The 23,743-nt window shown below is 41.2% G+C and overlaps 1 protein-coding gene across 1 annotated transcript in view; it reads left to right on the forward strand.

Annotated features, from left to right (window-relative positions):
* The window catches only part of adgrb2 (adhesion G protein-coupled receptor B2), a gene marked incomplete at both ends in the record, with an annotated part of 128,638 nt that overhangs the window by 63,604 nt on the left and 41,291 nt on the right, over positions 1-23,743 (forward strand). Inside the window, 2 exons of the mRNA XM_083899742.1 lie at positions 1,622-1,665; positions 16,127-16,253. Coding sequence (XP_083755868.1) covers positions 1,622-1,665; positions 16,127-16,253 — 171 coding nt within the window. The remainder of the gene's footprint in view (positions 1-1,621; positions 1,666-16,126; positions 16,254-23,743) is intronic.

The raw sequence follows: 23,743 nt of genomic DNA on the forward strand, positions 1-23,743 counted from the left end.
GCTGTCGTCCATCAATCTGTGTGTCACCTGGCCTCTGATCGTGTCTATATAAACAGTGCCGTCGCGGCATCCTCTCGCTTCCAGCCATGCATTGAATTCACTGATTCATGGGGGATGAGTTAGGAAAACTGCTCAGAGGAGGAGGGATGACCTTGCCTGTGGAGAAATAAATTCTAATAGTGCAGATGTGAATGTGCATCACCTCCGTCTCTGCTTTTTTTTTTTTTTTTAAAGCTGACATTCAGAAAATATTCCGTCTCCTCTTCAGTCAAGAAGAGGTCATTTTCCTCGGGCTTCAGTGAGTCTTCTTAAAGTGGACATCATCCTATTCATAATTGACAGAGCAGTCTGGCTGTTACACTGCTATAATCCCCTAAACCATAGGGGGGAGCTCAAAGGCAAAGTGCTTAATGCATGGGCTGAGGGAGGACCAAACAGACTGCTCTGCATAAGCCTCGTAGAAGAATAGCATCTCACTTGTAGGTAGTTAACGTCGCCTAAATTACTGTTACTCTAAAAAAAAAAAAAAGACACAGAAACTGTAACAGTTACTTCTCTCAGTCATTCTGACCTCAAAGACACTCGTTTAACTCCTTTCATTCTGTGGGTCTTACAAGTTAATTTAGGAGCAGAATCTATGATCCAGATGAGAAAAGCCATGACGGTAACCTTGAGACTGATCACATTCCAATCCTTGGTCAAATAAGGCATACAGTTTGAGCGGACATGCACCAGATCACAGAGGATCACCAGTGGAACAGGCTGTGATGAGTCCGTTAAGGACATTGATCATGTGATTGATTCGCCAATCGAGTGAGTCTTCTTTCCCCACCAGGCGTCACTGAGCTTTGATTACCACATGATTCATCTGCCATTTGACCCCCGCCGCCTTGATTGGCTTTGGGGGTTCAGTGAGTCAATGCATTAAGTCTGAGGTGGTAGCTGATCGCTGCACCCTGTGGATCGTGGCGACTTTGTTCTACTCTTCAAAATGTTTTCATTAAATTCCTTGGAAAACTATGTGTGAAGTAAAGTAGGCAAACCGACTTAATTTAGTCTCTCTCTCTTGACTCTCGCATTTGCACACTCCAAAAGGGCCAGCTCTATCTAATAAGTAGCTGTTATACCTGAATACATTTTACTGCCTCATAGTTGTTTACTTCTATTTTCTACTTACATGGAGAATTCAAATGCTTTTCAACTACAGGGTGTTTATGGCCCCAACTTGCTGTGTATTATTGTCCATGAAATGGCTTTTTTGTCTTGTCTCTAACTTTCTCGAGTCATTGCTCACATAGCTTCTGTTTTTTTTTCTTTCTTTCTTTCTTTCTTTCTTTCTTTCTTTCTTTCTTTCTTTCTTTCTTTCTGAAGCAGCAGCTATTTTGCTGCCCCGTTCCCTGACAGTGATTCTTTCTCCATCTCTCCCTCCCACTGTCTCCCTCAATCGTTCCATTTCATTGTCCGTTTACCTCTTTCCATTGTCCGCGCAGCATCGCTCTCTCTCCCCCGGCAATGAGCTACTCTGTCTCCTGTCTGCCCCGCCCCCTTTTTACTCATCCTCTCGATTGGCAATAACCTCTTATCTTCTCTCTTTTCCCTCTCCCCCCCCCATATCTTGCAGGGTACATCAGATCCTCAGTGCGTTGTCTGGGACTATGGCAACCCGTAAGTTTCTCTGAGTAATTTTGATACTTGTGTCTGTTTGAGTGCAATAATGCATGTATTTGTCAGGGTGTGTGTGTGTATGTGTATGTATGTGTGTGTGAACGTGCATCGTGTTTGTGCTCGTGCTCGGTCACATTCGTTTCATTAATGAACTGTGACAGTCTAATGAAGTTCCCCGTGTCAGTGTTAATGAAATTAGTCAATGGGAACACACTTGTTTCTCTCAGAGTAGCTAAGGGTTGGAAAGTAACATCATTCACAGTAGCTGTTTGTTCCAGCCCTCTCTTCAATGTTCACGGATACGACGTTGCAGGCGTGTTGTTGTTATTCTCTGTAGGCAGAAATTAAATGATCCTCTTTTATTCTACACAATTGTTTATAGGTTGGATTAGATTAGATTTTGATCCCATACTTGGCAAATTAACATGTTAACAGAGTTAGATAAGTGACATATTGAAGAAAGTAAGAGATATTGTAAGTGATGGATAATATGCAAGAAAATATGACATTTATTAAAATATTTTTACATATAGTTTACTGACGCTGCAATGATTAATCGATTAATCAAATAATTGATAACTAAAACTATTTTGATTATCCAATCTTCACATTCACTCTGAGTTTCCAGCTTAAATTTGAATATTTCCATGGTGTTTTGCTCCGTATAACAACAAAATAATTCAAACTGATTAGTATTGTTTTGTGGACTAAAGACATTTGAGAACATGTCATGGTTTTGGAAACACTGATTCAAACATCCATCCATCGATTATCTACCGCTTTATCCTCCACCAGAGACAAACAACCATTCACTCACACCTACGGTCAATTTAGAGTGACCAATTCACCTAATCCCCATATTGCATGTTTTTGGACTGCGGGAGGAAGCCGGAGAACCCGGAGAAAACCCACGCACACACGGGGAGAACATGCAAACTCCTTGCAGAAAGGCCCTTGTTCCGAAGTTGTCCCAAACGGGGCTCAAACCCAGGAACCCAGGTCTTCTTGCAGCAAAGGCAAGAGTGCTAACCACTACACCAACCGTGTAGTATGGCATAAAAATAGTGCATAACATAGATAAAACGGTGTCCTGCACACAGTGAAGGACCTCCTGTGTCCTCAGCAGATGGGGACATGGTTGACCTTTCTTGTACAGGACATCTGTTTCATTAGTGCAGTTCAGTTTGTTATCGAGGTGAACACCCAGGTATTTGTATCCCTCTACAATCCAAACCATAGGTCGTCACCTGTGTGGTCTGAGGCTGCTTCCTGCACCCCGACAAAGTCGTGACCTTCCTGTACTCCAGGTCTTTCTCTTCAGATGCATGCCCAACAATGGCTGCATCATCTATATCAACTCCTGGAGGTGGTGTCTGTTGTGTGTAGGGTGAAGAGGAAATGAGGGAGTTAGCTGCTAACTCTCGCTTAAGTTGCACAATCTCCCAACCCCACATACTGTGGCCCGTTGGCGAAGCAGTCGGTGGTATCGTGTAATGTAGGCTAGTGACTCTTTGACATTGTTTGCACTGCAAAGTGGACCAGCTACTGAACTACATGATGTAAGCCCACACAATTGATCATGTCGCTTTAACCATTAACCCACATCGTGATTACGCTTTTGGTCGATAACAAACTTGTTCAGAACCATTAAACCCGCGGCTGGTTTTAGGTCATGCTGTTATTGCACTTCCAGTGTCCACAAATGCAACAACAAAGTAATTGTATAATAACACCTTTTATCGTAATTTGACAAGTGTGACAACTAAATATTTCCTACAATGTTTGTATGGTTGCACATTGGGCAAAGTGGTAAATGTTAGGGATATGACAATGTGTGTGTACTCTACTCTCACCATTCGTCATCACAGTATAAGAACTCCCACTCACTCGGCACAAAATGCCAACACCGTGACATACAGGAGTTCGAAGACCAGGTATGCAATTCCTCTGGTAACATGTTGTCATGCCAACAGAACAAGAAAAAAAAAAAGAAAACAAATCACAAAAGAAATAGTTTGCTGTCACGTTGAACAGCTTTTCCTGTGCCCTGCTCATCACACTCCACAATCACAATCCATTGCTGATTCTTCAAATGCATCTGAAGAAATCATCACACAAGGTCAACTGACCTCTGCACCCAGCAGCTGAAGTTCATTTAGTTTCCATCCATCTATCCATCTATTATCTACCGCTTTATCCTCCACCAGAGGGTCGTGGGGGGGTGCTGTGCCCAATGTCTCAGCAGACATTGGGCGATAGGCGGGGTACACCCTGGACAGTTCGCCAGTCTATCGCAGGGCCACATATAGACAAACAACCATTCACTCACACACTTTAGAGTGCCCAATTCACCTAATCCCCATGTCACATGTTTTTGGACTGTGGGAGGAAGCCGGAGAACCCAGAGAAAACCCACTCATTTTGTTTTCATTATCCTAAATCATAGAACTTCACATCCACATTGACTTTAAGGCAGTTCTCTCCTTTTTAAATGAAATGCCCCATACAGCTTTTAGGAGCTAGATCCTACAGATAATGCTTTGAATGTTTTTAATAAGATCTGAATTCAGTCAAGAGCCCTTCACAGCATTTCCCTGCCTGCTGTGACAAGACAGATGACGGAAAATTGTGGTTCGCTCAGCTTCCCCTTCAAGAACACATTAGCTTATCCGGGTTCTTGAAGAGTACTCTCCAGTGACCAAAACACACTGTGGGAATGTAGATTCATGGGGGAGAGGATAAGGCATTGTAAGTTATCTAACTACCCTTCCCCATCAAGGTAGGAGGTAGACGAAGCTCCGCAAAGTCAATTAACTAGCCCGGAAAGATTACAGCTGCAATCAAATTAAATTTGCAGACGTTACGAGGCCAGAGAGCCAAACGGAATATAAAGTGGCGAGGTGGCGGCATTGTCTGTCAGACACTCGTCGTCAAACTGGGAGGGAATATGGAAAGCGTCCAAAAGTGTGAGCCAGAGATTAGGTAATATATTTCCACACAAACACAGATGGGAGACACTTACTTATCACACAGTCACAGTGACCGAAACATATGTCAAGCTGAGAAGAAGAAAGAAAAACACACTGCGGTTTAATGTCGTCTGAATTCTTCTGCTGCAATGTAACAGGCTAACACCAACAATAACACAACAGGGCTTTAATTACCATCACAGAGGCTGTCTGAGGACGTCTCTTAGTTATATTATTATGATTATTATTATCCCTCTTTTCCTACATGGAAGGAAAATATGCTATTCATCCGATCACTTGTTTGAATTTTTAGTACCACAGCTTCATTCTAAACAGCCATGAGTCATTGCACTGATGCAGTTTAGGAAAAAAAAAAAAAGTGAGGCAATGAGGCCTGGCAGAGCGGTTGTTCTTCAACTATGAATATAGTATATTGAATATACACAAGCTGACTTTACAGTAGTGGTATTTCTGTTCTCCTCCGTTTTGCTCATCCGTGCCGGACAGTAGATGTTGACTCGAAGTCAGGGTGGAAAGTGTGCAGGTGATACGGGCAAAGGGAACATGTTGTACAAAGCCGTTGTTTGTTTTGCTGGAGGACATCACCTCTCTGCGCCAGACTGTCTCTCGCTCTCTCTCTCTGACTGAGCCACAGGGCTTTGAGACTGAGCGGGAGGCAGGCAGGGAAAAGAAGAGAAAAGAGGAGGAGGAGAATGTACAGACAGTAATGCAGAGTGAGGATAAACACAGCAGCGACTGTAGCAGACGGCAGAAGAAAAACAGTTCCGCTCGGAGGTGGAAAAACAACCCGCCGTTCAGCGATATGTACACGGAGGCGATAGATGGAGACTCATCTACATATAAAAGAGATTACACCACTGTATGTATGTATGTATGTAGCTCTCCACCCCTAATTGTCATAACGCACACACAATTAATGTATGTTTTAGGAACCCTTAGAAGCGTACATTTCTAAAGGCCGTCGCCACCATTTTATCTGTTTATGAATCGGCGTGCACCGTCGTTGGTGTCTTTCTCCCACGTGTGCTCTCTCTTTCTCAGCTGGCTAAGTTGGCCAACAGTTTGTGGCACCCACAGTTCATCTCAATGTTTATGTGTGAGTGTTCATTTATTTATTTTTTGCCCCCTAACAGGCCCATATGTCTGCACCATCTGCCCACCCGTGTCGTTACAGTTAGCCCCCCCCCCCGTGTGTGTACGTCTTCTCAACCTACTCTCAAACTGTTTTGTTTTTTCTTGCCTCGCCCAAATAGATGCTGCTATTTGTAGCTCCCGTAGAAAAAAAACAAAAAACGCTGTAGAAGTTCTACAGTGTTTCGGAAATGGGACGTGAGGTTCGGAGAAAGGAAGGAGGCTTTTGGAAGTGAACATGTTTGATTGTGTTTCACCCACTGGGCAGGGGTGAAATTGAATCAGACTGTTTCGATGTTTTTTCGTCTTGAACCATCAGTGATTTTCTTTTCCGAACTCTAGTTTTTTTTTTTCTACTACTCTGCTTTGCTGTCTCCCTCTCTCGCTCTCTTCCATGGAAGATGTTTTGCGAATGGTTGCTGACCTTGCCTCAGGCTTCACTGAGATCTGACCCCCCCACTATACCTCTGTGTGGGATATTTGGCTGAAACCCAGTGACACACACACACACACACCCACACACACACACAATTAGATGATATGTGCCACTCCCAGATGTTCTATACCGATGCTATACTGCCTCTCTGCTGGACAGAAGTGGGTAGAGTAGCCACAAAATTAACTCAAGTAAAAGTACTTTGAGATAATAATTACTCAAGTAGATGCAAAAGTACTCATGACAATGATTACTTGAGTAAAAAAAAAAGCATGCAGTGGAACGACTACGCTACTGCTCAAAAGTTTGGGTTGACTTAGAAATGTCCTTATTTTTGAAGGAAAGGCACCTTTTTTTCAATGAATATAAGATTAAATGAATCAGAAATACATTTTTAATGTGGTAAACGACTATTCTAGTTGCAAACGTCTGTTTTTTAATGGAATATGTGCATAGGTTATTATTATTAAATTTTTATTTGGAATAGCAATCATTATTTCTAATCTTGTCAATGTCTTGACTATATGTTCTATTCATTTTGCAACTCTTTTGATGAATAAAAGTGTGACTTTTAATGGAAAACACAAAAAAAATGTATATGTGACCCCAAACTTTTGACCGGTAGTGTACTCAAGTACTCAAGACCACTCCACTTGGAGCCGCAATCTGTGGCTAACAGCTGATGACAACACTTGTCATGTGACTCAATTGGCTGCATTTGATTGGCAAGATTTCCTCAGCCATAGCCAACATCAAAAAATAAAGTAACGACCGTCACTTAGCCAAACTTTCTTCAAATATATACTCAAGTAAAAGTATAAACTGTACTACTCAAACATTTATTTTACGTATCACTCGCACATTTCCCATTCCACTTGCAAACACATAAAGAAGCAACATGCTGCCATGTAAATGAAAACAGCCTGAAATACCTTTGCATGCTTCGTTGGAGATAAATGTAACATACACTTTAGATGGATGGATGACAGTAAGCTTGTGAAGGCCTGAGGGTCACTTAATCCTATTTCTAATCCTCAGTGGTCTTTGCCGTGATCTGGATCAGTACTTAAAGTCTCCCCCCCCCCCCCTCACCCCAGCTGCCATAGAGTAATAATGGCCTGGTGGGCAGTGCAAATATAGCTCTAATATCCTCAATCTGACACGGTAGATAGAGACTTTCTTTGGATCTGGCAACATTATCAGCTTTGGCACAGGCAGGTCTCAACTTTAAATTGAAGTATATTTGCATAAGCATATTCACACACATAAGCCTCACATTTATTTGATTAAAAAAAAAAATGGTGAGTTCTGACCTCAGTAAAGTGTGACACTTTTGTTCGGCATTGTTCACGTGCCATCTGTCACTCAGCGGTGAAACATTCCTTTGTTTTCCTCCTTTGTGGATACCCAAACTCTTCTCTTTGAAAGTGTGTTCCTTCTTTTAAGACCACATCTTTACACCGCATAAATTTAGCCTTGCACTAGAATAACTTTATTGTATATAACAATAGCCAGGTTTTTTTTTTTTTTTTTTTTTGTTAGCCGCCAAGAATCAGAGATATTTCATTCTTTGCATTCTTCCTTCTTGGCAAAACTTGATATACAACTGCAACATTGGTGCAGTTTGCCATTTAAGCAGAATCACACAAGAGGGAGTGCTGTTACACTTAATGTCAGCGCACAGCTCAGTGCTGCAGATATCACAGCCAGCACCTGTTTAGTCACCGATGCAGCGGCCATTGTCTCTGCCAGAGCTTATATCTTAATATGAGCTGACATCATGTGTGCTTTTCCTGTGTGTTTTGTGATCACTGCAACAGACCTAATGGATAAATTCAGAATTTGGACATTTTTTTTTTTTTTCAATCCCTCATTTTGCAAAAAAAAAAACATTCAGTCATTCAATTAGAAACTTGAACTCATCATTTCATCTTCTCATGCATACCAAATTCAGTGCGGCAAGCCACGCTGGCTTCAGCTCGGGTAGAAGGCAGCAATCCAACTTGCAATTTATTCAGAAATTCTCCAGTTAAAAATAGAAACGCTTAAAAAAAAAAAAAAAAAGTAGACAGAATAACAAATGTGATAGGCAGTAAAAAAAAAAATCAATATTTTCCATGGCCACTTTTTAGAATTTTCCTTCACATCACAGACTAACACTTAACAGCGTAGCCACCAGGAGGAGGGGACGGGTGGGGGGTGATGGGGTTGTTCCACTTCTTCCATCTGATAGAGCAGAAGGGATCAAGACTGTGAACTGACAGTGAATCGACGCAGGAAGAGAGAGTGGGCCGGTCGAGCTTATGTGGAGTCTTCCGTCATTGGGCGTCACAGACGTGGACAGGCTTTTAGCTCATTTTACCCAGCAGTCACATCAGACCTCGGAGGTCATGTTAACATGCAGGGTTTTTTTGAGTGTGAACAGTAACTGGGATTTCTTTTTACGTCATAGGACATCATGGATAACGTTATAGAGGAATCTTTTTTTTTGTCATTATTTTATCATCATGTGACAATCAATGTGGATAGCACAGAGTCTTACCTTTCTAGTCATTCGGACCACTGCTGTTTTATAAGAAGTAGTGACCGTGATGATTTGTGGACAGGTGGAATATATTTGCTCCTCACTCCTGGACCTGTAGTGTGAGGTAAGTCAAATTCATGTCCCACATCTTGAAATCTGCGCTGGACATGCACTAGGATCACACATATACTGTATGTGCAACCTTAATTCAATGCCTTGTGCTTATCTTGTTGAATAACGCGTTATCCTCTTTACTTGTGTGCTGCTGGAAGTAGGTTATAAGGGCAGTGTGTTGAGACTCAGGCTTGTCCTTCTGGCCTCAAGTGTGCCAGTTGAGTCCCTTGCATGACTCTTTACAAAAAAAAAAAAAAGTTATGCAATCCTGAGATTTCACATCAACACTCAAAGGTGTCTTACTGACAGTCATAAGGCAGGCCATGTAGAGCTTTAGTCTCATCCTGTAATTTTTTTTGCTGTTGACTCACGCGTGAGCTCGGACACCGGGGAGAAAGATAATCCTGGGAGAGAAGCTTATAAATTAGCCCATGTCCATGGCGGGGAGCAGATTGAGGCGGTGGAGGTCAATGACAAAGTATCCACACTCACGTGAAACTAAGGAGGAAGTGGGACGGATAGTTTTTTTTAAGACAGTGCATTTCACAATATTAAAAGTCATTCACTTTAAACTTGAATAGTTACTATAAAGTATGCTCTTCTAAATACACCATCATATTAAAATCTGTACTTTTTTTTTTTTATGTCTCTAGCTTTGCGGTGAAGTCCTACAGTTTTTTCGTGTTCATCCAGCTGCAGTTTTGATGTATGTAGGACAGCTTTGTTCACTGGATTCTTTCATACACGTTTGGACTAAGTTCAAACTAAAAGTACTTCATGTTCACATAACAGATTGAACACATAAGCTGCGGATTCTTAAACATCACATCGAGCTTAACATAATCTCACAGCATGTTTTTTTTGTGGTTATAGGGCTCATCTTTACATCAATCGGTGGACGTAAAGGAAAACTTCAGTACTTACAAATCAATATCTGGGTCAAATACTGTATCTTATACTGAATATCAGCAGGACTTGATACCTGTGGCCAATTGTGCCTTTGACCGTATCACATTCACGCTAATTTTTAACTTCAAGAATCATAATTCTGAGATGAAACATAAACATACATACATAACTTACATAAACATTTACAATGTACTATCTGTATATCTATCTCTGACTTGACTTTAAAAGCTTATTTTTCGTACTGGAACATGTTAAATGTCTTGTTAATGGCACCGTTAAGCTTTAGGAAGGTACAGATTAAATACAGATGATTCTATGGTCAGATTAAAACTGGGGATGTGCCAACACAACAGCTGGTTTGCCTTCTCAGCACGACCCAACTCCAACTGTTTGTGTGTTCTGCTGCAGACCAGAGAGTCACAGTGTATATGATATTTCAGCACTGAAATATTCATATGTGTGAATTTGTTTTTATCCGTTTAACCCTGGTCATAAATCCGTAGAAGTCTTACTGGAAAAAATCAAACGGCTGCAGTTAAATGGAGGACAGCCACCATTGATTTACTGTTTTATATACTTTCATATACAGTGTGTATAATGAAACTGCATTCACCAGCTATCACGTGACAACAGGCAACATAACAAGCCCCAGACTCTCTGACTTCCTGGTTCTCCGTTTGTAATATGTACCGAAATTGTGTAAGGGAAAATTAAAACGCACGTTAAAACATCGTTTATACACTTAAATGCACAAGACCACAGAGTGAGAATTAAATAAAACTCCTTAAGAATATCCTCTGAAGAATTGTAATTTGACTTGGCGCCGTCCTCTCTGTAATGAAGACGCTGCCTATAAACGCCGACACACTGACTCGCATGCTCTTGATTTCCCCTGAAGTTTTAAATACTTTTATTTTTTCTGGTCATCCCCTGACGCTTATTTCTTCTCTTTCTCTTTCTCTGTCATTGCATTTTGCAATTCCCACGTCTGTGTTTTGTTTTTAAACTCTCTGAAATAACTTTTATTTTTCGCCTCACTGTGATCCTGACCACCGGTGACACAAATGGAAATACTTGGCACATATTTGATCGGCACAAATGAGCAGTGAGAGACAGACTAATGGGCGCAGGGATTGCAATTTCCAAATACCAAATGAAAATGGACCGATATATGATATATATATATATTTTTTTTTGTTGTTGTTGTCATCTCTTGAATCAGTTTTGACGACATTTGCCTGCTTCTAAAATGAGCTGCTAATGTTAATCTTTATTACATCAGTGACAGCAGAGCAATCGACAGTAATTTGATATTAAACGTCACCCATGCTACCAAATTAAGTCATGATGTTGCGTAAAATATAATAAAATATGATAAAGTTTTCTGCACCTGAACAGACAAATGTTTGCTTCCTGTCAGACAGGTGTGCGATTTTACTTCTGTGCAGCTTCAAATCCCCACATCTAGTACCTTTGCTTTAAGAATTCAGAGCATGTTTAACCTTTCTACTTTTTTTTAACAGTGGGGGCTATTGGCCCTCATATCATTGCCCTTTCATTGAAGAGTCGGTGCCAATTTCTTCTGTGTACACAGAAAAGGTCAACTCACCTTATTTTTTAGTCCAGATCTATTATTTTGTCCTGTTTTCCCTCATCATTCAACTCACAATTAGGAAGCAAAATGGACAGCATTTGTTTTAGCATATGACAAAAAAGATGCTTCACTGTCCGTTTGTCGTTGTCCACTCCGGATAGATTACCCCTGAAATAATGCCCGTTCATTATTCACTGAGGATGAAGCATATTGACTTCTTTTTTTTTTGCTGTCACTAACTTCTTATTTAGTGCCATCAGCAGCTAAAAGTAAAGTTGCAATGATTTGTGTACAGCTGTTCATTGTTTTCAGACGATGCATCATAAAGTCTCCGGTGATCCTCCTATACTTCTCTACGCTTTAATCTATGGTGAAGTTTGGAAATGTGTCACCAATGTTGTGGAAATAAAAAGCAGGGGGATGGGGGGAAAAATGATAAAAATCAGCGCGTTTGACGAACGATGACGGCACGCGGCTCACACAGAGGTTTGGGGTGAATTCCAATTTCTTGCTTAACCCTCAATCTCAAAAATTTGGAGTTGACAGACTGGACGCAGCTTTCGCGTTATTCTGCCCCCCACAGTCTGAAGACGTATCTGCATTTAAGGGGTGTCCCATTTCTAAGTGACTAAATAACCCTCAACACTTGGTTTTGAGGGTCAGTCAAGATTAAGGGTTGAGCTTGAGGCTTAAGATAGGAATTGGAATTGGCCCCAAGTCTCAGGCTGATCACAGTAAATAGTGTAAAACTCCATAATGCACCGAGGAATAATTAAATGGCAACTCATCAAACATAATTTGAGTAAAACAATATTCTTTGTCACTTTTGTGACCAAACAGCACATGTGTTCATTAACACAACGCAAACTGGATGAATCTTTGTGTATTTACACATTTTTTTGTTTTGGTTGATTTTCTTTGCCGTGTACATTTGGGAACAGGGAGCTCATAAACCAGTAATGCTGATATGTGCACCTGTCTCTACATCTGCTACCTGCTTTCCACGATAAGAGAAATCGACGGCAACTACAGGCTCATTCAAATGCTCTAACAGAAAAATAAAACAAAAGCCATGTCTTTTTAATCCCCCCCCCCTCCCCCACACAAAAGCCAAGCCAAAATTAATAATCTCATACGCCTCTGAGCCCACAGTGTGTGTGATACACTGCATCTGTAGGTTAATTTCAACTTGTGGGTGAAACAAACCTGAATAAAAGTCAGGTTTTTTTGGGGGTTTTTTCCCTGAAAGGCAGCAAAACCAATAATTAAATCCAGCCGGACTGGGCGACGGTCAGCAGTTAATTAAACTGGAAATTCAGCAGCGGAAAAAAAACAAAACAACGAGGACACAGACGGTTGCGCGTTTGTGTTGGTGTTATCGTCGACGACCCCCTGTTGTGAGAGCTGTCAGACAGTTTCTCATTACCCAACTTCCTCTTTGCTGCCAGACTGGCGTAGAATTTTTGATGTGTGTGTGTGTGTGTGGCTTTGTTGAGCGTCATCAAAGTCTATGTTACTAAATGTAATCCGTGCACGCTTTAAGTTGCATAAATCAGCATGGTCGCCTTGATGTGTCCCCGCCACCGTCGTCGTCATGTGCACGTGCAGCAACCGTCCGCTTGGCTCTGCTTTACACACGGGAGGCTATTTGTAAAAAATGTTTCTCTCGACGTCTCCCTGGAGTTTCGCTCGCAGATCTTTATATAGCTTTATATTCACGTTCAGATGTTAGCATCAGATGAATCCTCACAGGCGCTGTGGAATCCACATGAGCGTGGATGGATTTCCTCATAAAGCGTAACAAGTGCACATCCCTATACTGTCATTCTCTCTATTCTCGTCTTCTGTGTGTGTGTGTGTGTGTGTTGTGCTTGTGACCCACACACACACACAAACATACAAAGCGGCGCGCCATGTTGCTCCCTGTCAAGCTATTTCTAAGCTGTTTCTGCTGCTGTGACTCATGTTTTTGTTTGTTTGTTTGGTGTTTTTTTTTTGTTTTTTTTTATATTCAAGCATTGATGTGACAATGTGCAGGCGATGATTAGAGAGTTGTGTTGACATCTCTTTACTGACATTGTGTGTGTGTGTTTGTGTGTGAGTAATATATATCAAGGCAGACATCTCTAAAACACTTTATCGTACTGTGTTGTGGCTAATATGCCGCCGTTATCGGTTGATTCACGATGTGCCACACGTCATTAACTTGATTGATTTGATTTACAGAACGAAAGAAAAAAGAAAAACAGCGGGTTTTTTTCTGGGTTTTTTTTTCATGGTATATAAGTCACAGAACTAGTGAGTTAAGACACAGACGGACCAAGTGAGGTTTTAGAGGGACGGAAATAAAACAGAGTGGGGCCCTAAAAGCTTGCACAGCAGTACAACAATTCTGATATTTCTTGACATAAAATTTCAGAGAAAAGAGAACACGACCGACCGTACTTGGACATAAATGGCCTCTGCTCAGGCTTTTCTTAATTATTACATGAAATAAATAATAAAAACAGGCAACACCAGATTCTTTGTGGTAAGGTTGCTCTGAGATGCAAGATGTCACTTCAACTTAAAGTGCATTATCTAATAAATCTAAAGCAACTGGTCATAAAATCCTCCTAATATGTCACAGAGACTCAGGAATAATGTTCATATAACAAACTGAACTCACCAACAACAACAGTACAGCCAAAATATTTGCATTAAAAGAAATATTTTGCAGACTGCAAATCATGTTTATGTTTTGAAATCATGTTTTGGCATGTGGCGCCACCTACCGCCGTCTACCAATCATTGCAGTCAGTAGAGTCTAAGCTGCCGAGCAACCACGGGTTGCCAGTTACGTCAGAAAACGAAACCTAAAAGACCTCGGTATTTTGAATTTTAATGTAGTAACCATTTTCGGCCACATTCTTACATATGGCAGCTTTAAGTACTGTTTTGAACTAAGACTATGTTTATTTCGAATTAAGAGCTAGTTAATTAAAACGTCATGTCATGGTGATTGACTGTATAAAACTCTGTGACAGAGCAGAATATGATGTGATAAGATATATATATATATATCTTGTACGGAATACACAGCGATATCTTCTTTTTTTAAACGTTTAACGATATTATTGTTTGTTATTTCTTTAGAGAGAGGCTAAAATTCTAAATCTTTCTCAAGAGACAATAAATGCCACCAGCAACAGCTCCAGCTTATCATTTCTCATAAAGTGCCGTTGCCACCAAAACCCCCCACCCCCCACCCCACCCCGAGATATAAACAGTGCTCAACGATACAGTTCTTCTAGCTCTACGTTTTTTTATTATGGCCGTGATGGGAAGATCTGGCCAATCTGTGTTTCCGATACAAAATACACACATTTGTTACTCCGATGTTGCATTATTTTCTCATTGCCATTCGTAAATAAGTTTCCCTGTGAGGAAATTTTACGAGTTTTTTTCCACGAGATTCCACGTCCAGATCGTCTCTGGGCTGGAAGATAATGCACTACTTTCTCAGCAGTGTTTCTTGTGTAATTCACTGAGGCTTAAGACGGCCTCGCTATATTGTGCCGTTGTGTTGCCTTGACGGAATGTCCCTTCATTCCACAATAACATTTATTGCTTGAGAGATGCTTGTCAGATTTGCTTGATATTTGGAGCTGCTAAATGTTTTTCTTAACATTTTTTTAAATGCCTAAATGAATACACGACAGTAGCGGGTTTGCTTCTCTCCTTTTGGAATAAAAGCTTCAAAAACTTGACTCCCCCTTGACGTTGGATCATCTTCAAAGGTCAGATAAGGACTCAAAAACATAGAGTTTTACTCGAGTGGACTGGTGTGGTTTGAGGTGAAAAAAAGACACAGAAATCCCTCCTGTTAAATCTTAAAAACGACTGCAGCTCGTGCAGAAAATATTTTAATGTTCTCTCATGACTTACAGTGAAAAGTTAAATATATATATATGTTGCCAAGGCATTAGAGTCTCATTACTGATCCCTCATTAGCCGGCCCTCTTGACCCCTTAAGAACATCTCTCCAAACGGTCCCATAATTTCTCTACCTCTCTCTGGTGACCGGAATAGAACTACTGTATACCCTGGGTTAAACGTAAGGTTAATGTGTCGCGTGAGCTGCAATGGTAATTAGTCCAGATATAATCTTATTGATTGACCTCCACACGCAGCCGTCTATAGAAAGCACTTAGACTTACCTGATGAGGAGTGTGGGGAGAGGAGGGGGGGAGGGGGGGTGAAAATGGATGTGGAGAAATAAAAATGTACAAGGTTTTATTCCAAGGAGTTTTTTTCTCTTACCTTAATCGGATGTCAAAGCAATTCACCGTTTAATGCTGAATAACCCCGCGTCCACTGTGTCGATTCCTAATTGTAAGCTTATACAACTTTTTTTTTTTCTTCCTCGTTTGAGAATATTATTTCCAGGATGGTATTAAAGAGACGAAGAAAATAACAGTACAAAGGAAACAAGTCAAGGATATAGTGGGTGCTTAGCACAGCAAAGACCTGAGATCAAATCAGGTTATCTGCACGCAACGGTGTGTAATAAAATAAAATATAATAAATTACATTAAAGTGCACAGGGAGAACCTTTTGTTTCATGAAAAACTACCCCTGTGAAACTTTGCGTCCACGTCGTCCACTATAGGTCAGTGTCATCCGTGTGACGTGTTTGTTTGTGTGTCTTTTGTCTCGCAGCTACTGTTTGTGTGTGTCCCCCCCCCCCCCGTGTGACACTCCTCCCTTCTCTCTACCTCCAGGGAAGCTGGCGCGGAAAACTGGGGCACAGAAGGCTGCCAAACGCTCGCGTCAACCACTGTCCAAACCAAATGCTTGTGCAGCAGGATATCCACCTACGCCGTGTTAGCACAGCAAGCTAAAGACCCGGTGAGTCACACGCCAGTGTATAGCCTGATGTTCTTTGTGAGACTCTGGGGTGTAACAATGCAACTTTTATTTTATTTTTTTTACCCGTGGTCAGGTCAGTGAGCTGATGAATACCATGACTTCCATGGCAGCTGTATTTTTTGCTGCATTGCATTGCCTTTAAAGCGTTCTGTTAAGGTTGTCATTTATTGTCTGTATGAATTAATGCATGCTTTCTTTATATCAATGTCAACTTTAAGTGTCAAAATGCCATTTTGTTGATGTGTTTTAAGAAAAAAAAAACTACCTACCTTGTGATGTAAGAGGCACCGAGAGGCAGATTCTGCTTAAATGTTTGCATCCTGCACATAACGTGTCACTATAAATAGTTTGGTTGCCTCGTGTTGTGTGTTTGACAATAGTAAAGAGGCTTTTAGTTTGGGATAATGTCTGATGGACATCCTAAGGCCATAATTCATTAACTCTGCATTGCTATCCACGCCTAACCCAGTTTATTATTGCCACTTCCTTGCACCCTTCTTACTCCCATTTCTTTTCCATTGAGTTATCAGTTTTCCCTTTCCTCGTTTTTTATCACCCTACTTTTTTCCATACCCCCTCACCCTCATTGTCACCTTGTTAACACTTTACGTAGTTCTCGCCTTTCTGGCTGCTAATTTGCCTCCATGCTTCCTAGCACCTAATATATGCAAGGCCAATGATTACATTAAATGATCGAGGAGATGTGTAAGCAGATGGAGTTTGGCCAAATTTCTTTTTGGCGCGCTAGAACCTATGAAAGGTCTTTTTCTCTCACTTGCTTAACGGTTAGTTTAGGAAATTGAGTCAGTAAAACAGATCCCTAAGCGCTGGCGGTTAACTCCGGGTGTCACAGAGATGAGAAGTGATCGCAGGAAGGCCACGGAGGACGCTGGGTAGGAAAATGTTTGACCAAACAGAAAAGGCAGTCTAATCTTAGCTGGAAGGGAGAGCCGAGAGAGAGAGAGAGATGTACGTAACGATGCATTACAGGCAGCGTTGCCGGAATAAAGAGCTGTACATTCACGCAGACATCTATTATTGAGTGACCTTTACATTGTGTAACACGGCATTCACAAGTCGCTGCGGCCGTAGCATTTGACATGATTGTTAAGATGTCCCTGCGCTGACATTTCACTCTGCATTAAACATGGAAACTACATATGATTTCACGCGTGTGGGAAAAGTTAGACGTGTTCTCTTAATTTTTCCTTGTTGAACTTTGATCTCAGTCATGTACTGTCTCTGGTGTCTGGTGGAGAGCAGTTACACTGTTAGTGTTATATGCCGCTGCATGAGGGTCAGTTTTCCTCCCATTATAAAATCCAAATTATTTTATTTTATTTAAATAAGAGTCTGGGAAAGGACAATGTAGCGACTAATAAGCACGTTATATCCCTCAGAAATGGGGAAAATCAAACCATGAAATGGACGTGAACATTACTGAAAAACAATCCCAGCAAAAAGGACACTGGCTTTCGTTTCCTTTAGGAGGCTCATACATTAATAACATCTAATAATATTGTGCATTGAGGTTCCTATATCATACTGGAGAATCCTTTATTTATTACTTCTTCAGTATTCCCTGAATACTTTCCCTCATTATTTTTATTTTTAGAGGGTTGTTATACGGTGATGGCCTTTGGATGAGTAGCTGATTGTTCATTATTTTTGCTTGAATTATTTTAAGAGGCTGCAAAGCCTGATAGGTAAATTCTTGGAAATATCACTTCCGATTATATTGGGACAAAAACAACAGCAAAAAAATAAAATAAAACTGTGACCTACAGTATAAGCTAGATGTGTCATCCCAGCCTCCATTTCCGGTTAATTCTTTTACGACTGATCTATATTGAATTTTTTCTTCGCAACCCAGTTAGCAGGTCATCCGTGTTGAATGAAAAGAGCACTACGAGGGAAAACACATTGACTTCTGTGACGTTTTTTGACACGTGTGTTTGTCATTAGTGCTGTCATTAAACCAGCGGCACAGCCATTAAAACATAGTGCTGAGAACCAGAAGGTATGGGTCACTGTTTGTGTGTCAATGGCACTCAGTCAGAAGTTGTGGCTATGTGCTGAGTGCACCACTTTGTTGCTTTAGGGTGCTCTAGATTTAGTTTTTTTTTTTTATTCCGGCAGAAATTGGATTCTATACAGGAGGATATTGGCAACACAGCCAGAAATTCAAATACAGACTACTATAAGTATATGCTTACACTTGTAAAAAAAAAAAAGCACATGCTTGTTTGTACACTTGACATAAAAGCACACATGCACGCACTAATATGCTGTGTCCAGGGCTGTTGGAGTGGAGGGGAGTATCAGCAGCTCGGCTCTGACAGCTTATCCCAGGCCACGGCGCTGGGGACGGGGTTGGTGGTGGTGGTGGTGGTGGTGGTTTGGGGGGGGTGGATTAACCTCTATGTTTAATAGAAATGGGAGGAGGGGATTTAGAAGCAGTACTGCCATTATAGGCCATTTTTACAGTGGAGTGAAGGATAGCCGGTTAATCCTGTTTACTTTCTATATCCTCTGAGATTCGTGTGCACACGCACGCGCATTTTGCTGCGTGTCTAGCGAGAGACCTTCACTATCAGACACAATGCAGAGGTTGCTACTTTACAGAAACAGTTGATTGAGTGAGGTCATGGAGCCATACAATAAGCCAAGCCACTTAATCCCCAACATGACTACATTGGGAATACAAATCCCGCAGATGGAATCGGCTGGAGGACGGTCTTGGAGCAGGAGAGAGTCACTGGCTTTTATTCAAGTCAGTTTAACATTTTGCATCTCTATAGTTGACGCGTTTGCATATTTTTTTTTAATGAATCACAGTTTTATGTGCCCCTAAGCCTCAAAGTGTACATTTGGAGTTTTTTTTTTTGCTTTTTGCAACCATAAAAGGGCCAGAAAATGATCCAGTGAGTAAGTGCTTTTGTCCATTTTCCCAGAATAATAACTTTCAATATCGTATTTACAATTACTGCATGTTAAAATACTGTTTCAACAATTTAAAATGAAGAAAAAAAAACACTGTAGTTGTACACAAAGACCAGATTTTGAGTGTTAAATGTGAAATTTGAACAGTATAAAACATATTTAATATAACGTGTTTGAGAGAAACTACATACAGACTCTGATTCGCCGACTTCCTCAAGTGAAATTACCGTAATAACCATAGCTGATGGCACAAACTGTCGTGTAATTACGGTAATGCAAAGTGCGCCTGCACTCTTAGAAATAAAAGTGCTAAGTAGAACCATATGAGGTTCTTCGGCTTGTCCTCATAGGAGAACCCTTTTTGGCTCCAGGTAGAACCTTTTTTTTTTTATAAAGGTTCCACCTGGAACCCTTTTAAAAACCTTTATTCAGGAAAGAGGTTTTAAAGGGTCAAAATGGTTCTTACTGGAACCATTAGTGTTACCAAGAACCCTTGAAAAACCCTTTCTTCGGGAAACGGTTTTTCAGAAGCAAATGGTTCCAGGTAGAACCTCAGCCCTTGTAGAAGAACCCTTTTGGAACCCTTATTTCTAAGAGTGTGGTGTTAAAGGGTTTTAAACGTGTTTTCTGAGCTGCAGTGTGAATCCTAAAGAAGGTAAACAGGAATAAAACAAGGCAGGCAGGGAAAGGTCAGTACGCTGTTTCCATAAACTATTTACAAACACATTTCTGTATCAGAGTTTCCTCAAAGCAACAACGTGTGAAGTGATTGCTTCCTTTTCCTGTCAGGAGCGTCTCACGTCCTCTTTTACCTGCAACGACGACTTGCCTTTGGCTCCGTCGTCAGATTAAGACTGATATCTTTAGCACCTCATCAAAATGGTTAAAAAAAAAAAAAAACCTTCATGGGTCAATCTGTTATTTGCTCTCTCATTATCTGGAATTCGTATTTTGACTGGAAGCGGTTGAATTTGATGGGGATAAATGATGCACCAACACACGGTGGCAGCTGCACGTTTTAATTATTACAGCTACAACAGGAGAAAACAAGGCCTCGCTGTACATGAGGCAAGTAGCCAAATGCATTGTTCTTGTCAACTTGAATTAACTAATGGGGGTTTTCTAAAAATCTACAAGGATTTGCATTAAAAAAAATTAAAACCCTCATCACAGTAATTGAGGGTAGAGACAAGAGAGACTGAAGATGTATAATGATGGGACATGGATACAAGGACAAGGTTTAGTGCTTAGTTCGATATGTTAACATGACTGTGTTATATACAGATGGTGCCTCGGAGGTTACCTGAAGAAAATGTGCCTTTTGCTGGTTTTGGTTTCAAATCAGATCTCCTCTGTGATTTTCTACCTTTCGCCTCACCGTCACTGAATAACATGTACAACAGGAGGGGGGAAAAAAAGCCTGAGCATAAAGCCAGCTTTTATGTACGATGCATTCCCATTTTCAGTCACTGTGTCAGCTTTCTGTGTTGTCACGCGCCGACAGAAGACTCGCGGCTTGTCTCGAGGGCCACTGAAGTCAGTGTGTCGAGCGTAAATCTGCTGAATTGATGCTTCCATTGAAAGCACATCACAGGTTATACTGTATATTTACCTCCTGCTATGACGGCTTTAGCGGGGCGATTGAATGGCAGGAACACAAGATTAGTGATATGTAAAGAGTTAAATCGCTCCGGTGGCAAAGTCTTCCGGTGTGTTTCTGTGCCCTGCACCTCTGTGGGGACAAAAGGAGCATGTGAATGCCTAGAAGTTTGGAATTGCCAACTTTTTCAAGGATTATACAGGATCATCCTACAGGGATTATCTACTATTGTATCCTACTACTGTATTTCAAACTAAATAATCGTATTGTCTAAAATGACCATGACTGTCATTCCAAACATAATGTATTTTACATTATTATCAACCTTTTTTAAATTTTTTATTTTTTTATGGTATCTAGTTTTCCAGGAGTTTAATACTACTTACTACCTTACTAATACACAAGCAACAAATACAGTGCATAAGCAAAAAGCACTTTAATATCAGCACTGAATATTCTCTTTTTTTTTGTAATTCATTTATTGAATAAATCATTGTTTTCAAAAATGCTACCATTCTTTAAAAAAAAAAAAAAAAAAAAGAAGAGAGAACATCCCTTAGTGTATTATTACTGTATAACAAAACTCTAACTCACGACATTGAGTCGAGTGGCGTCGAATGCACTCAAGGATGCACACTTCCATTTGCCTCAGTTATGGTCCTGATACGAAGGACGCATTTGCGAAATTGCTTCGTACGAGTGCAGCATTGTATAATCTCAGCACTATAAATCTGGGGGGGGGGGTGAGGGGAATAAGGGATGCAGTGAGGGAGAGAGAAAGGGAGTGGTAGAAAGATAGGTCGGAGTGGAGGGAGGAGGATTGTCAGCGAGAAGGGAGATAAGTAGGTTAAACTTCCTGAGCTGAAAATAGCTATCTTCTCCATCACATGGTAGCCAGGCTGCCCAGGGGAACCTGGTCTTCCACAGCAGAGCCTCAGCACACTCTGGTCTATTCTCTTAGTCTTTCTCTCTGTCTCTTTTCCTCTTTTCTCACCATGTTCACACACACAAAACACACGCCTCACGCTGTAACTCCTCCAACTGCGACGTATAACGTCTCGCGTTTTTTATGACGAGGCATTTTCTTATAAAGAAAACACCGTTTGACACATTTTCACAAAAGCTGTACACGTGTGTACTCGGTAAATGTCAAGTAAAGAATACAATTTCCGTTCGTAACGTACTTTCTCTCGAGGCACTTTGCGTAATCGTAAGATCAACGCCTCGCAATTACACAGCGAGCGAGCGGACGCGACTATCTGCCTCGACCGGTTTGGGTTTGGGTAGGAGAGAGGAGAGAAAGGAGGGGGGAAGGGAAGGAAAGACGGGTGAAAAGAAGAAGAGCGGTGATAGCGTGAGGGACAGTTGTGTGTGACAGGTGTATTTCATCCAGGATGTGACTCTCGTGAAGGACGGATGAGGATCAAATAAGAACGTTAGCAGTGATGAGTGGCTGTATAATATATTGGAATAGTAGTACTTATAGTAATTGAGCTTGTCTGGATGTGGAAGCTGTGGAATCATACCTGTAAAATAAGAAAAGAGAGAGGGGAGACTGAGAGGAAGAGACTAAACTAGGAGGGGGATTCTATCACTTGTGGGCTAAACGCTCACTTATGACAAAGAACAAGAAAGAAAGAATGAAATTGAATTGGCTTTGTGTGCCCGTCTGTTCTAATTCCCCATGCATCCTCATGTTCTGTCCTTTGACCCTTCACTCCACGTAAAATCAAGTCGTCTTCTTTGACCTTTTTCCAGATACAGATGCTTGATTTTTTTTCTGCACCTCTTCGTACTCAGTTTTGATCATATTTCACCTCCATTCTCCCCCTAATGTGTCAGTTTGTGCACAGTATTGGTATTCCAGGCTATTTCGCTTACCTCGAGAGGAATTGACTTCCTTCGGTCGGGCCACAGAAAACCACTGAAAGGGAATCTTTTGCTGCCTCTTTTTTCTGTTTTGTCCTCCGGCATTCTACTCTCTCTTCCTTGTGCTTAAAGCTCACATAGAGTGATCCTGTTGCACATATGTGTTAGTTCTGGAGGTCTACTTACATACATTAACTTGTTTTATGGTCAAAAACCTCCTAGTTGCTGTAAACAAGCCGATAGAAATCCTCTTTTCTGACGATGTTGCCCAGCCGCGATATTTCAGACTCAACTCTCACACCCAGAAGACAGACCGTCTTGTGATTGGCCAGTACCCGGAAGTGACATATTCAGCACCCGCTCTCAGAAGCGCAGCTCCCCCCTCTGGAACGGTGGATGCACTGCTACTCATTATCAAAACATTGTTTTAACAATGTTTAAAAATAGTTTGTCACGACTCCCCGCCGCAGTCAGACCCAGAGTCAGAAGACACTGTCGCTCGTGAAACACCTCCACAACGGACGTTATTCTTCTTCTGCGGTCCAATGTACGCAACCGGATGTGCCCGGACTAGTGCCCGGAGCAGGACGATCTGCTGTTCCGGAGAACCGGTGTTTACGTAACCGGACCGGGTTTTTTCAGAGATCTCGCTGAGTCCGAGATTACAATAAAACACAGCATTTTCCGCAAGGGCTGAATTGTTCGTTTTGAACCTTCAGGGCTTCTTAAACAAGGTAATGACACAGATACACACTAAAAAACAGCATTAATTGGAACTTCCGGTCTACTTCCCACTCCATATCAGCCCGACTCTTTCTTCCCCATCTTCTTACTTCTCTTCCGCTGTCTTCATCACATCTTGAATAGACACACACGCGTGCAGTTTAAAGACTGACTTTAAATTTCTTAACACACCTCCCTGGACGTGCCTTTGTGTGAGCGAGTGCTTTATTTTGCAGTAAAAGACACTCGGCTTGGCTTCTTCGTGTGTGTAAATCTCTAATGAAAGGGACGTTTAGCCGCCCTAGGAGGTAAATCGCGGTGTGATTGAGAACTT

The sequence above is a fragment of the Microchirus variegatus genome (genome assembly GCF_963457635.1).
Source record: "Microchirus variegatus genome assembly, chromosome: 13".
NCBI classification, from domain to species: Eukaryota; Metazoa; Chordata; class Actinopteri; order Pleuronectiformes; family Soleidae; genus Microchirus; species Microchirus variegatus.